Genomic DNA, 15334 nt, shown 5'->3' with positions numbered 1-15334 from the left:
TTTTACCTTGGGGATTCGATCTAGCAACCTTTTGGTTACTAGCCCAACACTAACCACTAGGCTACCAGCCACCCCAGTTATCATGCCAACTGGTTTGATACATTCACCTCTGAAGGTAAATAATGTACTTACTACATTCAGTAATCTTGCTCTGATTTGTCATCCTGGGGGTCCCAGAGATAAAATGTAGCATAGTTTTGTTTGCTAAAAATCTTTTTTTATATTCAAATGTTGTAACTGGGTTCTACAGTTTTAACCCCTGCCGTGTCTGCCCCCCCCCCCCCCCCCCCCCCCCCCCCCCCCATCTAGATGTGTAAAGGTTAGTGTCTTTTCTGTAGGGAAGCACATTTTCCATCATTTATGACATTCCTGGGAGTGTGTAAACTTAAATGTTTTATTACCATATATATTGTGTATGTTCTCTATAGTTATGTACTTGAAAATGTACCAACATTTTGAACAGTAATGCAATGGTTCATTGGATCAGTCTAAAACTTTACACATACACTGCTGTCATCTAGTGGCCAAAATCTAAATTGCGCTTAGACTCCGAAGTGATATAATGGCCTTGCTCTTGTATTTCAAAGATTATGACTTTTAGATTTCTTTGAAAAAGCATGTTTTTTTCTTTGTATTATCTTTCACCAGATCTAATGTGTTATATTCTCCTACATTAATTTCACATTTCCACAAACTTGAAAGTGTTTCCTTTCAAATGGTATCTTGAATATGCATATCCTTGCTTCAGGTCATGAGCTACAGGCAGTGAGATTTGGGTATGTCATTTTAGGCGAAAATTGAAAAAAAGGGTCCGATACAAGGTTTTAACAACCTCTGCATCATTAGGACAGTTCTTTGTGAGAAGGTGCTAACAATGGAAGTTGTTAACCCATGTTCACAGTTAGCCATTGCTATGTAAATGAAAGCTGAAAAGTACCAGTGGCCTGGGCTTGGTCCCAAGTTAGAGCAGGTCATCCGGAGCCATCGCCCAGTGAGACACAGGTTCTGGACCTGTGTAGATGGAAACAGAAAAGTCTGAGCTTTTTGGGTAAAACACTGGGCTAAGTTCTCAATGGAAATACACCATTACAGTATTAGCCCACTGGGCAAAAACTGGTTGAATCAACTTTGTTTCCATGTCATTTAAACAAAAAAGTTATATGTGATGATGTTGAATCAACATGGAAAACTGATTGGATTTTCAAAAAGTCATCAACATAAGGGAATTTAGTCTTCTTTTAACCCAACTTTTAACCTAAATCCAATGAAAAGGTGACATATTTAGTTGATTTCGTGTTGAATTCACGTTTGTTGACAACTCAACCAAAATTAAATCAAAACTAGATGATTAAATTACATCTGTGCCCAGTGGGAGCCTAGTATTAGCCTATTAGTATTAGCCTACCTGTGTGGAATCTGAGCTTTGCCTCTCTAAACTAACATGATATGCCATCTACTCGTACTATTTGAAATTTTATTTCAAAGCTTTTGTTGATAACAATTCCCATTGATTTATCTGTGATCGTTACTTAATCCAAATATTTACTTGTTTATCTCTGTCCATTGATGTAGCACAGAGCTGTATGAAGAGCAGGGAGGACCATGTCTGAGAAGAAATCCTGGAGTTCAGACACCCGTCCCAAATGTGGCATCCGCAGCTGGAGTGCAGACAGCTACGTGTGGAGCAGCAAGAAACGCTCCCGGAGTTCCCGGAACAACCCCGGCCTTTGGGGTCCGGAGGGGGAGGGGCCGATGGATGAGCAGGGGGTGCGTTCCACCTCGTGTCCATGGCAACGGCGAGAGAGGAAGTGTAGCTGCACCGTCTTGGGGGAAATCGACACGGACGTCCCCTGTCGAAAAGCCCTTTCTCGACGCTCCCTGCGGCAGAAGTTCCAGGATGCGGTGGGTCAGTGTTTCCCTATCCGCAACGGCCACCGTCACCACCACGGCCACCCAACAGGGGCCTCCAGGGGGGCTTTCTCCGTGCTCCTCTGGTCCAAGCGCAAGATCCATGTCTCGGAGCTCATGCAGGACAAGTGTCCCTTCTCACCCAAGTCGGAGCTGGCCCACTGCTGGCACCTCATCAAGAAGCACGCCACCCACCCAAGCACCATTGTGGGCCTAGAGACTGCCCAAGCTGCTCAGGCTTCCCAGGCTGCCAGCAAAGAACAATTCCCTTCCACGTCCTCGTCTCCGCCTTCGACGCCTCTTTCCTGCGAGGGCATCTGCTCAAGTAGGCCCCTGAGCCTTGAGGACTGGGAGCCGTCCTGTCCACAAGGTGGAGCAGCCCATGGTGACAGCCATACCGACTACATCCTTGTCCCGGACCTCCTCCAGATCAACAACAGCCCGTGTTACTGGGGCGTGCTTGACCGCTTCGAAGCCGAGGAGCTCCTGGAGGGCCAGCCAGAGGGCACCTTCCTCCTGCGCGACTCGGCCCAGGATGAATTCCTCTTCTCAGTCAGCTTCCGCCGCTACAGCCGCTCCCTCCATGCACGCATTGAGCAGAACGGCAAGCGCTTCAGCTTCGACGGACGCGACCCGTGCATGTACCGGGACCCGAGTGTCACGGGCCTGCTCCGGCACTACAGCGACCCGGCCACATGCCTTTTCTTCGAGCCCCTCCTTGCTCTCCCCCTGCCCCGGACTTTCCCCTTCACCCTGCAGCACCTGTGCCGCGCCGTGATCTGTAGCTGCACTACGTACCAGGGCATTGAGATCCTTCCACTGCCCTTTCAGCTCAGGTACTATCTTAGACAGTACCACTACAAGTGCAATGGGGCTTGTGCAGTATAGAACAATTATAATTGCTGACTATCATTATTGTCCCAAGGGTTACTACTCTTCCATATTGACAATGATTTATCAGTTTTCAGAGACTTGTGAAGATCCTGACTGCAATGGGTGCTTTGTAGACTTTTTTATTTCCTTGTGGGAAAGTTTAATCGGACACACAAGAGACTTGAATGGGTGGGGGAGAGTGAGATGATTTGAATGAATGTCACAGTGAATGATTGCATTATTACAGAAGCTATGAGGAAGTGCGCATCTTGTTTAAAAACGATCTCATCTGGACAAATGTAACGTCTCAATACAATAATCATTGCCTCCCCTATTGCCTTCTTACAGTAACTAAATGAGCGATAACACTCAGAAACACTTTTAGTATGTACATTTACACATTTAATGCAATATGTGAGGACAGTTTAAAAGTGGTTACATGGCCCTCCAACACATAGTCCTTGTTTTTATACAGAACTTTTTGGGATTTTCATTCTCGTAACTAGAGGATGCAGAGGGCTGCAGTCTTATCTGAGGCCACAAGATGGCAATATAAATGCACTATTCACACTAATGGTATGTTTACAGTTGCATTACAAGTGGGTTTGTCTTGGTTGCCACAACATTTCATGTTTTTTTTTCAGTCCCAGAAAAGTACATACAGTGCCTTCAGAAAGTATTCATACCCCTTGACTTTTTCTGCATTTTGTTGTGTTACAAAGTGGGATTAAAATGGATTTAATTCTAATTTATTTGTCAATGATCTACCCGAAATAATCTGTAATGTCAAAGTGGAAGATAAATTATATATATTACCGTTCAAAAGTTTGGGGTCACTTAGAAATGTCCTTGTTTTTGAAAGAAAAGCCATTTTTTTTGTCCATTAAAATAACATCAAATTGATCAGAAATACAGTGTAGACACTTAATGTTGTAAATGACTATTGTAGCTGGAAACAGCTGATTTTTAATGGAATATCTACATAGGCGTACAGAGGCCCATCATCAGCAACCATCACTCCTGTGTTCCAATGGTACATTGTGTTAGCTAATCCAAGTTTATCATTTTAAAAGGCTAATAGATCATTAGAAAACACTTTTGCAATTATGTTAGCACAGCTGAAAACTGTTGTTCTGATTAAAGAAGCAATAAAACTGGCCTTCTTTAGACTAGTTGAGTATCTGGAGCATCAGCATTTGTGGGTTCGATTACAAGCTCAAAATGGCTAGAAACAAAGAACTTTCTTCTGAAACTCGTCAGTCTAATCTTGTTCTGAGAAATGAAGGCTATTCTTCAACTGGCAGCTTCATTAAATAGTACCAGCAAAACACCAGTCTCAACGTCAACAGTGAAGAGGCGACTCTGGGATGCTGGCCTTCTAGGCAGAGTTGCAAAGAAAAAGCCATATCTCAGACTGGCCAATAAAGATTAAGATTGCCAAAAGATTACAGACACTGGACAGAGGAAGATTGGAAAAAAAGTGTTATGGACAGACAAATCTACGTTTGAGGTGTTTAGATCACAAAGAAGAACATTTGTGAGAAGCAGAGAAAATGAAAAGATGCTGGAGGAGTGCTTGACGCCATCTGTCAAGCATGGTGGAGGCAATGTGATGGTCTGGGGGTGCTTTGGTGGTGGTAAAGTGGGAGATTTGTACTAGAAAGAGGAAAGCTATCACTCCATTTTGCAACGCCATGCCATGGCGCTTAACTGGAGCCAATTTCCTCCTACAACAGGACAATGACCCAAAGCACAGCTCCAAACGATGCAATGACTATTTAGGGAAGAAGCAGTCAGCTGGTATTCTGTCTATAATGGAGTGGCCAGCACAGTCACCGGATCTCAACCCTATTGAGCTGTTGTGGGAGAAGCTTGACCGTATGGTACGTAAGAAGTGCCCATCAAGCCAATCCAATTTGTGGGAGGTGCTTGGGGTGAAATCTCTTCAGATTACCTCAACAAATTGACTACTAGAATGCCAAAGGTCTGCATGGCTGTAATTGCTGCAAATGGAGGATTCTTTGACGAAAGCAAAGTTTGAAGAACACAATTATTATTTCAATTAAAAATCATTATTTATAACCTTGTCAACATCTTGACAAAATGTCCTATTCATTTTGCAACTAATTTCATGTATGTTTTCATGGAAAACAAGGACATTTCTAAGTGACGTCAAACTTTTGAACGGTTGTGTATATATATTTATATTAATGGACAATAAAACACTGTATCTTGATTAGATAAGTATTCACCCTCTGAGCCAATATATGTTAGAATCACCTTTGGCAGCGATTACAGCTGTGTCTTTCTGGGTAAGTCTCTAAGAGCTTTGAACACCTTGATTGTACAATATTTGCCAATTAACCTTTAAAACATTCGTCAAGCTCTGTCAAGTAGGTTGTTGATCATTGCTAGATGGACATTTTCAAGTCTTGCCATAGATTTCCAAGCCAATTTAGGTCAAAACTGTAATTAGGCTACTCAGAAGCAACTCCAGTGTATAGCCTTGTGTTTTAGGTTATTGTCCTGCTGAAAGTTGAATTTGTCTCCCAGTGTCTGTTGGAAAGCAGACTGAACCAGGATTTCTTCTAGCCACGACACAACACAACACTAAACAAAACAATACATTTTTTTATTTACATTTTTTCCCCCCAATTTCGTGGTATCCAATTGGTAGTGACAGTCTTGTCTCATCGCTTCAACTCCTGCACGGACTCGGGAGAGGCGAAGGCCGAGAGCCGTGCGTCCTACGAAACACAACCCAACCAAGCCGCACTGCTTCTTGACACAATGCCCACTTAACCCGGAAGCCAGCCGCACCAATGGGTCGGAGGAAACTCTGTATACCTGGCGACCGTGTCAGCGTGCACTGCGCCCGGGCCACCACAAGAGTCGCTAGTGCACGATGGGACAATGACATCCCTGCAGGCCAAACCCTCCCCTAACCTGGACGATGCTGGGCCAATTGTGCGCCGCCCCATGTTGCGGCTGGCTGCGACAGAGCCTGGACTCAAACCCAGAATCTCTAGTGGCACAGCTAGCACTGTGATGCAGTGCCCTAGACCACTGCGCCACTCGGGAGGCCCTTAAATGTATTTTTATCCTAAAAAACTCTGCTAGTCCTTGCCGATGACAAGCATGCCCTTAACATGATGCAGCCACCACCATTCTTGAAATATGAAGAGTGGTATGCAGTGATGTTTTGTGTTAGATTTGCTCCAAACGTAATGCTTTGTATTCTTGACAAAAAGTGTATTTCTTCGCCGAATGTTTTGCTGTTTTACTTTAGTGCCTTATTGTAAACAGGATGCATGTTTTGGAATATTTTTATTCTGTACAGGCTTCCTTCTTTTCACGCTGTCATTTATGTTAGTATTGTGGAGTAACTTTAATGTTGTTGATCCATCCTCAGTTATCTCCTACCACAGCCATTCAACTCTGTAACTGTTTTAAAGTCACCATTGGCCTCATGGTGAAATCCCTGAGGGGTTGACTTTCTCTCCAGCAACTGAGTTAGAAAGGACACCTGTATCTTTGGATGGTGTATTGATACACCATCCAATGTGTAATTAATAACTTCACCATGCTCAAAGGGATATTCAATGTCTACTTTTTAAACAGGATCGGTGCCGGGGGGGCGGTTGGGACGGTTAAGCTAACGTAGGCTAATGTGATTACCATGAGGTTGTACATAACATGAAAAATTCCTAGGACATAGACATATCTGAAATGGGCAGAAATCTTAAATTCTTGTTAATCTAACTGCACTGTCCAATTTACAGTAGCAATTACAGTGAAAGAATAGCATGCTATTGTTTGAGGAGAGTGCACAATTATGAACTTGAAAATGTATTAATAAACCATTAAGGCACATTTGGGCAGTCTTGATACAATATTTTGTACATATATGCAATGGTTCATTGGATCAGTCTAAAACTTTGCACATACACTCCTGCTATCTAGTGGCCAAAATCTAAATTGTGCTCGGGCTGGAATACTACATTATGGCCTTTCTCTTGCATTTCAAAGATGATGCTCCAAAAAAAGCATGTTTTTTCTTTGTATTATCTTTTACCATATCTAATGTGTTATATTCTCCTACATTAATTTCACATTTCCACAAACTTCAAAGTGTTTCCTTTCAAATGGTATCAAGAATATGCATATCCTTGCTTCAGGTCCTGAGCTACGGGCAGTTAGATTTGGGTATGTCATTTTAGGCACACAAAAAAAAAAAAGTGGCAGATCCATTTACCAATAGGTGCCCTTCTTTGCGAGGCATTGGAAAACCTCCCTGGTCTTTGTGGTTGAATCTGTGTGTGAAATTCGCTACTCGACTGAGGGACTGTACAGATAATTTCATGTGTAGGGTACAGAGATAATGTCCAATAATGTTTGTACCATGTTTTGTGCTGCTATCATGTTGTGTTGCTACCATGTTGTTGTCATGTTGTGTTGCTACCATGCTGTGTTGTCATGTGTTGCTGCCTTGCTATGTTGTTGTCTTAGGTCTCTCTTTATGTAGTGTTGTGTTGTCTCTCTTGTCATGATGTGTGTTTTGTCCTATATTTATATGTAATTATTTTATTTAACATTTTTAATCCCAGCCCCCGTCCCCGCAGGAGGTCTTTTGCCTTTTGGTAGGCTGTCATTGTAAATAAGAATTTGTCCTTAACTGACTTGCCTAGTTAAACAAAGGTTTAAAAGAATATATAATAATTAGGTACTCATTAAAAAAACATGTTAAACACTATTATTGCACAAAGAATCCATGCAACTTATTATGTGACTTTTTACTCCCAAACTTATTTAAGCTTACCATAGCAAAAGGGTTGAATACTTATTGACTCAAGACATTTGAGCTTTTATTTAAAAAAAACATAATTCTACTTCGACATTATGGGGTATTGTGTGTAGATCAGTGGCACAAAATCTCAAGATAACCCATTTCAAATTCAGGCTGTAACACAACAAAATGTGGAAAAAGTCAAGGGGTGTGAATACTTTCTGAAAGGCACTGTAAAATGGATACTGTTTCATGTTAGCACTTTCTAGAGAGGCCAGATACCTCATTATTCTGATATATTGAATTATGGTCTTCTTAATATTCCTCAAAATGCTCAAATTCTCAACCACCCAAACAACCCTTTAATAACATTCATTCCAATTTCCCTACATGGATACTATAGGCTACTTCCAAATACAACCAATAAATGCTCCATTGTCATAGCTCTTTTCTGTGACATTATTTTCCATGCAGAACAGATGGTCAAGAAATATATAATATCTTATTTTCGACTGACTATCTTTGTTTTCTAATCCAGAACCTGTTATCGCACCAACAAAGCAAACATCCTTGCTCTAGTAGAAAAGCACTGTTCACATTACACTTAACCATGCCCTTACCGCTGCTCTGTAAAATAACTTAATAGTATGGTAATATTTGCCTTTCAAATGTGGGAAAACAATTCAAAGTGCTCTCACCTTTGAATGTTATTGCTTTCCAAAGAGTGGGAGAGATAAGAAATAGAAGGCACTTTCTTCCTCTCTATGCAAGACTAATTCAGATTTTGAAGTCATTTGTTCATTTAAAAGTCATTTATTTTACACACTCTTAATTATTGCCATTTGGCGTTTAGATTGATCCTCACCACCTTCTCAAAACGCATTGGAGAAGAAAGTGCGAGGGGAGGGACCCAATATGGTTGAAAAAGAGGTAAGGAGATAGGATGCGAGAAATCATGGAAAGACACATTGAAATTCAGTCAAGGCAAGCGTCCCTACTCTCCTCCCTTATCCATAAGCACAATTCCCATCATGGATTTAACAATGGTGGAAGCTCCCCCCGGCAATGATAACACCAATCCATGCTTTTAAACCTGAGAATTTTCCTTCCTCTTCAGCATCTGAGTTAGGAAGAACGCCTGTATATTTGTAGTGACTGGGTGTATTGGTACACCATCTAAAGTGTAATTAATAACTTCACCATGCTCAAAGGGATATTCAGTGTCTACTTTTTAAAATATTTTAACCATCTACAAATAGAAAATCATGGAAAAACATTTAAATTCAGTCATGGGCAGCGTCCCTATTCTCCGCCCTTATCCATAAGCACAATTCCCATTATGGATTTAACAATGGCAAAAGCTCCCCCCCGGCAATGATAACACCAATCTATTGCTTTTAAACCTGTGACAGGAAGTGTGCAAGTGCACACTTTGGGTGAAGTGTGGAGAATCGTGATGCAGACAATGTGTCTAGATGATGAGGAAAATAAATACGGTTCCTCAATGGACAGAGGCAGGAGCCATACTTTTATTGATCTGCCCATACCACAGAAATTAAATATGAATGTGTCTCAGATTATCCAGTTATCATTGCAGTCAGACCCCATCTAGAGCTTAACATTGTAACACTGTATAAGGTATCTTATTATATACAGAATTCATTAAATCACAGACGATTCTGTGATGGGATTGTATGTCTTTGGTTTAGGCTCATTTGCAGTAATCAGTCAACATGGGCACACACACACACAAGCACACACACACACAGGCTTTATTGGAGACTATTGGATTTCATTGCAGTAATATTTAGACACAGCTGTCTGCAGCAGCCTATTTCCTGTTGTGCTTATGAAATTACTCCAGCGAGACACCTCTCAGCCAATAGAAAGTATACCAAGATCAGATCATCTGGGCCACATGGGTTTGGAAAGAGAGGACAGATACTCACCAGTGGAGGCTGCTGAGGGGAGGATGGCTCATAATAATGTCTGGAACTGCGCCAATTGAATGGCATCAAACCATGGGGTTGATGTATTTGATACTGTTCCCCCTATTCCGCTCCAGCCATTACCACGAGCCAGTCCTCCCCAATTAAGGTGCTGTGGTCCTGTGGTACTCACATATTGTTGTTTGATACACATTTTATTTCGTTGCCCAGTCTCTTGTGTATACAATACTTTTTTGTATCATTTTAACTCTTAACAATGATGTGAATAAACATACAACTCTTTGAAAATGAATGCAAGGAGCTTAGCCTATACTGGAAGATAGATTGAGAGGTTGAATTCGTTTTGAGCAGAATGAAATTATGGATGGAATTTCTATTTGAAAACATACAGAGCTGCATATCTACTGTATAGCTAGCTACCGCCTGCCTACATGACAAAGTTAGGTAGATGGATTTTTGCTGGCGCTCATCTTTTTTGGGCACATGGGAGGAGCAAAGGAGGAGTCGAGGGAGTGGTGAGGCTTGACGTCGCTGGCGGGAATCCTGAAGCTCTTTTGGTTCCTTGTTTTCAACAGCGCGGGAGTTTCTGCCATCACATAAAGAGGATTCTACAGTAAGTTTGGTTTTATGATTCCTGTTTCACAAATCTCCTGCAACATGATATATTCAAAGAGAAGATTTCAAACGTTTTGAAGGATTACGTGATTTTGTAATGTGTTTTTAGCCAGTTAGCTATTTTGAACTGTTATTCTGCCCCATTTAGCTAACGCTAGCTAGTTACGTGGTTCAAACGTCTTCGTACATATGACACAATAGAATACATTTTTAAAGAAAGTGAATTGCACAAAAAAAGACTGGCTGCAAAAGCAGTTAACTAACTAGATAACTTGACTAAGTCATAGATAGTGAAATGCAATGTTCGTTATTAAATAAGATGAACGATACTGTAGCTGTGTTATTGATCCTCAAGGGGAAATTAGGTAGGTAGGTAGGTAGGTAGGTAGCTAGCTAGCTAGTTAATAGAAGTGAGTCAAACGGGCACCAAGGCAGCCAATAACCTTAGCTACACGACAGTGGACAGTAGACAACAATAAAATAAGCAGACAACAATAAAATAAACAGCGCATCAATACTGTTTAGTGAAGTGGCACTCGAGGAGAAGAATTCAGTATGTTAGCTAGTTCATGTGTATGTACAACATAAATGGGAACATGTCATGCCACTTCCACATTTGCATCACCTCTCATTCTCTGATAATCCTATCATTTCAGTAGAGCAATGCCCTGTGAAAGAAAGCCAATGCGCTACGGCCACTCGGAGGGACACACTGATGTTTGCTTCGATGACACTGGAAAGTAAGTTTAACTGAACCAGCCTTGACAGCTGGAACATATTCACTACCAGCGTAACCTCCCGCTCATAAAGTGGCAGCTGAACATGTCTCATCTGATATTTAGGTTAAAAGAATATATCACATTACTTCTTACTTCTACATTTTTTTGTTTTAAAAACATTAAGCATGGTCATCAGGCAAAAACATATTTTGGCTTGTAAAAAAATCTGAGTGGCTGGTAGATTTTTCCATCTACTTGTACCTACCACAGTGTCTGGTTGACCAAAAAGTAAATGTTAGGCCCTGGTCATCAAATAGGCATAAAACAAATGTAATATACACAACTGAAATATTTGTTTAAAGTAATGTGAATTGATTATGATTAATAAGTGATAAGCACTAATGGCAGTCACTACCATCATGGGACTTTTATTTATTGTTTTATGCTGTGTTAGAGCGTTCAACCCATCATGCATAGTGCATTTAATGTTTAAAAAAAATAATAATCAAAAGCATAATTTTTTTATAATCGAACTGACCTCAAAAAGCGCTAATCTTTCAGCACTAATAAATATTGTCCAGGTAGTAATATAAGTATAGAGGCAGTCGCTGATATTATTCTTGCCTGACATTCTCTCAGGTATATAGTCACTTGTGGAAGTGATGGGGATGTGAGAATATGGGAGAGTCTGGATGATGACGATCCCAAGTCCATCAACGTGGGGGAGAAGGCCTATTCTTTAGCCTTGAAGGTGAGTCTCATACCAGTCTGCCATTGTTACAAATGTGTTGCATAGCAAATATGCAATAAGCCTACTCAATGTGGTTGCCAATGAGGTACTCCTGAGACATGGCTGTAGACTCTTAGATCCCATAGGAGTCTACAGCCATATCGCAGGTCTACCAATGTGGTTAATGTCAATTCTATAGAAGAAAAAGAAACGCACACCTATTAAGGCGAGGTGCTGGCTAGCGGAGTAGAAAACTTGATGAAAAAAAGAGAGCCGCACACTAGGAGCTCAGATGCAAAAATGTAATTACCAACGTTTCGACAGCCAAGCTGTCTTCATCAGGGGATGACTGCGGGATGACTCGTTTTTATAGTGTCAAAAGACACACAGGTGTCTGTAATCATGGCCAAGTGTGGCCTAATATCATCGGTTAATTCTCAGATATTAAAATGGCATACAAACAACAGCGTACAAAAAAGAAATGGATAGCGTACGATCATAGATTAATTTTAGACTACACAAGCTTACAAACAATTACAATGGCAAAGTCACAATAATCACAAGAATGGCTTCAGATCAAAGTCTACGTTGAGACTGAAGGGAGCAAGGGTCTTTAAATTAAAGATCCAGGCAGCCTCTCGTTTTAACAATAAATTATCAAGGTCACCCCCTCTCCTAGGGAGGGTTCTATACACTGATCTTTACAGGAAACCTACTGATCGTAACAGTTTGTTGAGGGCTGACAGTTGTCACCCACTTCCCTTGAAAAATAGTTTGCTCTACAGCCAATTCTGTCGAATCAAAAGAATTTGCAAAAAAACCATCAGATTTCGACAGAAATATGGCTGAGACGCAAAGAAAATTCAAGGAGAGAGGGTACACAATGTCCCCTCACTGTCCCTGCTGTTCCATGAGATGTTTAATCTGTTTTTTTTTTAAAGATACTTTTGCTGTTTGCTTGAGTAATTTGAGATGGTAGTTCCATGCAATCATGGCTAGGGCTGTGGCAGTCATGAAATTTTGTCAGCAAGTGATTGTTAAGCAAATAACTGCCGGTCTCACGGTAATTGACGGTAATTAACATGAACATAAGCACGTTTAGCATCTCCTGGCTTCCATGCATAGCCTACAAGCCACTGATGCAGACCTTTGAACATCTACATTTTAAAAAGTCAAATAAATCCATTTAATATAGCCTACACCATCACAATAAATCCATCATTTATTTTAGACGGGTCTAAAGAAACATGATATGAAGTAAATTTAGTCCATTTCAGAGGAACAGAAAAGCATACTCTGCATTGTCCTTATGTAGGCCCTGATATGGCTATGCCATATGGCTGTGGGCTACACTAGTTCATTTAGCAGAAAAGATTTGCTGTGGCATAATTTTTTTATTTTACCCCTTTTTTCTCCCAATTTCAATTACGATCTTGTCTCATTGCTGCAACACCCCAAGAAGCTCGGGAGAGGGGAAGGTCGAGTCATGCGTCGTCCGAAACATGACCCGCCAAACCGCGCACCTTAATGCCCGCTTAACCTGGAAGCCAGCTGCACCAATGTGTCGGAGGAAACACCGTTCAACTGATGACCAGAGTCAGCCTGCAGGCGCTCGGCACGCCACAAGGAGTCACTAGAGCGTGATGAGCCAAGTAAAGCCTCCCCGGCCAAACCCTCCCCTAACCCGGACGACACTGGGCCAATTGTGCGCCGCCCTATGGGACTCCCGGTCACGGCCGGTTGTGACACAGCCTGGGATCAAACCCAGGTCTGTAGTGATGCCTCAAGCACTGCGATGCTTGAGGTGCTGCGACACTCGGGAGGCCCTGCTGAATTGTTAAAAAAAATATTTTATAGTATGAAGAATACAATTGAACACAGCTTCATGAATATTCTGTTTTGACCGTTTAACAAAGAAACTGGTCCTCCTATATTCTTAATTTAGAGTTATTTATGCAATGTGATACAAACGTTGGGCTATATGTTTAGATTTTTAGAAGTAGGCTACAAGTGAATGAAGAGAGACACATCGGGATGCAACTGTGTGCATCCCTCTAATCGAATTCCGAGGCGCATATTAAAGATGTCAGAACTGTCCACATGTAGCCTACTTTTCGTCAGCCAACAAGATGAATACGTCTAATGAACAGTAAAAGCACTATCCGCCATAGTACAAAAGTTGACCAATTCTATTGATGATGCAACAGATCAGAATGTTTAGCTTAATGTTGATAAACTAAACTCAGCAAAAAAAGAAACGTCCTCTCACTGTCAACTGCGTTTATTTTCAGAAAACTTAACATGTTATGTTCATACAAATATTTACACAAGATTCAACAGCTGAGACATAAACTGAACAAGTTCCATGTGACTAACAGAAATGGAATAATGTGTCCCTGAACAAAGGGGGGGGGGGGTCAAAATCAAAAGTAACAGTCAGTATCTGGTGTGGCCACCAGCTGCATTAAGTGCTGCAGTGCATCTCCTCCTCATGGACTGCACCAGATTTTCCAGTTCTTGCTGTGAGATGTTACCCCACTCTTTGACCAAGGCACCTGCAAGCTCCCGGACATTTCTGGGGGGAATGGCCCTAGCCCTCACCCTCCGATCCAACAGGTCCCAGACGTGCTCAATGGGATTGAGATCCGGGCTCTTTGCTTGCCATGGCAGAACACATTCCTGTCTTGCAGGAAATCACGCACAGAACAAGCAGTATCGCTGGTGGTATTGTCATGCTGGAGGGTCATGCCAGGATGAGCCTGCAGGAAGGGTACCACATGAGGGAGGAGTATGTCTTCCCTGTATCGCACAGTGTTGAGATTGCCTGCAATGACAACAAGCAAAGTCCGGTGATGCTGTGACACACCGCCCCAGACCATGACGGACCCTCCACCTCCAAATCGATCCAGCTCCAGAGTACAGGCCTCGGTGTAACGCTCATTCCTTCGACGATAAATGCGAATCTGACCATCACCCCTGGTGAGACAAAACCGCGACTCGTCAGTGAAGAGCACCTTTTGCCAGTCCTGTCTGGTCCAGCGACGGTGGGTTTGTGCCAATAGGCGACGTAGTTGCCAGTGATGTCTGGTGAGGACCTGCCTTACAACAGGCCTACAAGCCCTCAGTCCAGCCTCTCTCAGCCTATTACGGACAGTCTGAGCACTGATGGAGGGATTGTGCGTTCCTGGTGTAACTCGGGCAGTTGTTGTTGCCGTCCTGTACCTGTTCCGCAGGTGTGATGTTCGAATGTACCGATCTTGTGCAGGTGTTGTTACACGTGGTCTGCCACTGCGAAGACGATCAGCTGTCCATCCTGTCTCCCTGTAGCGCTGTCTTAGGCGTTTCACAGTATGGACATCGCAATTTATTGCCCTGGCCACATCTGCAGTCCTCATGCCTCCTTGCAGCATGCCTAAGGCATGTTCACGCAGATGAAAGACCAGCAAACGCCAGGACCGTCTCCTAAAGTTGATTCAGCTGCGGGATCGGGGCACCACCAGTACAGAGCTTGCTCAGGAATGGCAGCAGGCAGGTGTGAGTGCATCTGCACGCACGGTGAGGCGAAGACTTTTGGAGGATGGCCTGGTGTCAAGAAGGGCAGCAAAGAAGGCACTTCTCTCCAGGAAAAACATCAGGGACAGACTGATATTCTGCAAAAGGTACAGGGATTGGACTCCTGAGGACTGGGGTAAAGTCATTTTCTCTGAGTCCCCTTTCCGAATCCCCTTCTCTGGAAAAAAGTTTGTCCGGAGAA

The 15334-nt window shown here is 42.3% G+C and overlaps 2 protein-coding genes across 3 annotated transcripts in view; both read left to right on the top strand.

Moving 5' to 3' along the window:
• Positions 1-1591: 1591 nt before the first annotated feature.
• On the top strand, positions 1592-3538 carry socs4 (suppressor of cytokine signaling 4). Its single transcript, XM_039009041.1, has one exon. It carries the CDS (start codon positions 1603-1605, stop codon positions 2794-2796), a length of 1194 nt encoding a protein of 397 aa, XP_038864969.1. The 5' UTR covers positions 1592-1602; the 3' UTR covers positions 2797-3538.
• A 6548-nt stretch (positions 3539-10086) lies between these two features.
• Positions 10087-15334, top strand: part of wdhd1 (WD repeat and HMG-box DNA binding protein 1) — a 42789-nt gene continuing 37541 nt past the window's right edge. For both annotated transcript variants that reach the window (XM_039009926.1, XM_039009925.1), the window contains exons 1-3: positions 10087-10129; positions 10788-10871; positions 11490-11601. In XM_039009926.1, the coding sequence (XP_038865854.1) occupies positions 10795-10871; positions 11490-11601 (189 nt within the window). In that variant the 5' untranslated portion in view covers positions 10087-10129; positions 10788-10794. The remainder of the gene's footprint in view (positions 10130-10787; positions 10872-11489; positions 11602-15334) is intronic.

Source organism: Salvelinus namaycush, chromosome 15 (assembly GCF_016432855.1).
Source record: "Salvelinus namaycush isolate Seneca chromosome 15, SaNama_1.0, whole genome shotgun sequence".
In the NCBI taxonomy this organism is placed as follows: Eukaryota; Metazoa; Chordata; class Actinopteri; order Salmoniformes; family Salmonidae; genus Salvelinus; species Salvelinus namaycush.
This window is presented reverse-complemented; position numbering and strand designations above follow the sequence as displayed.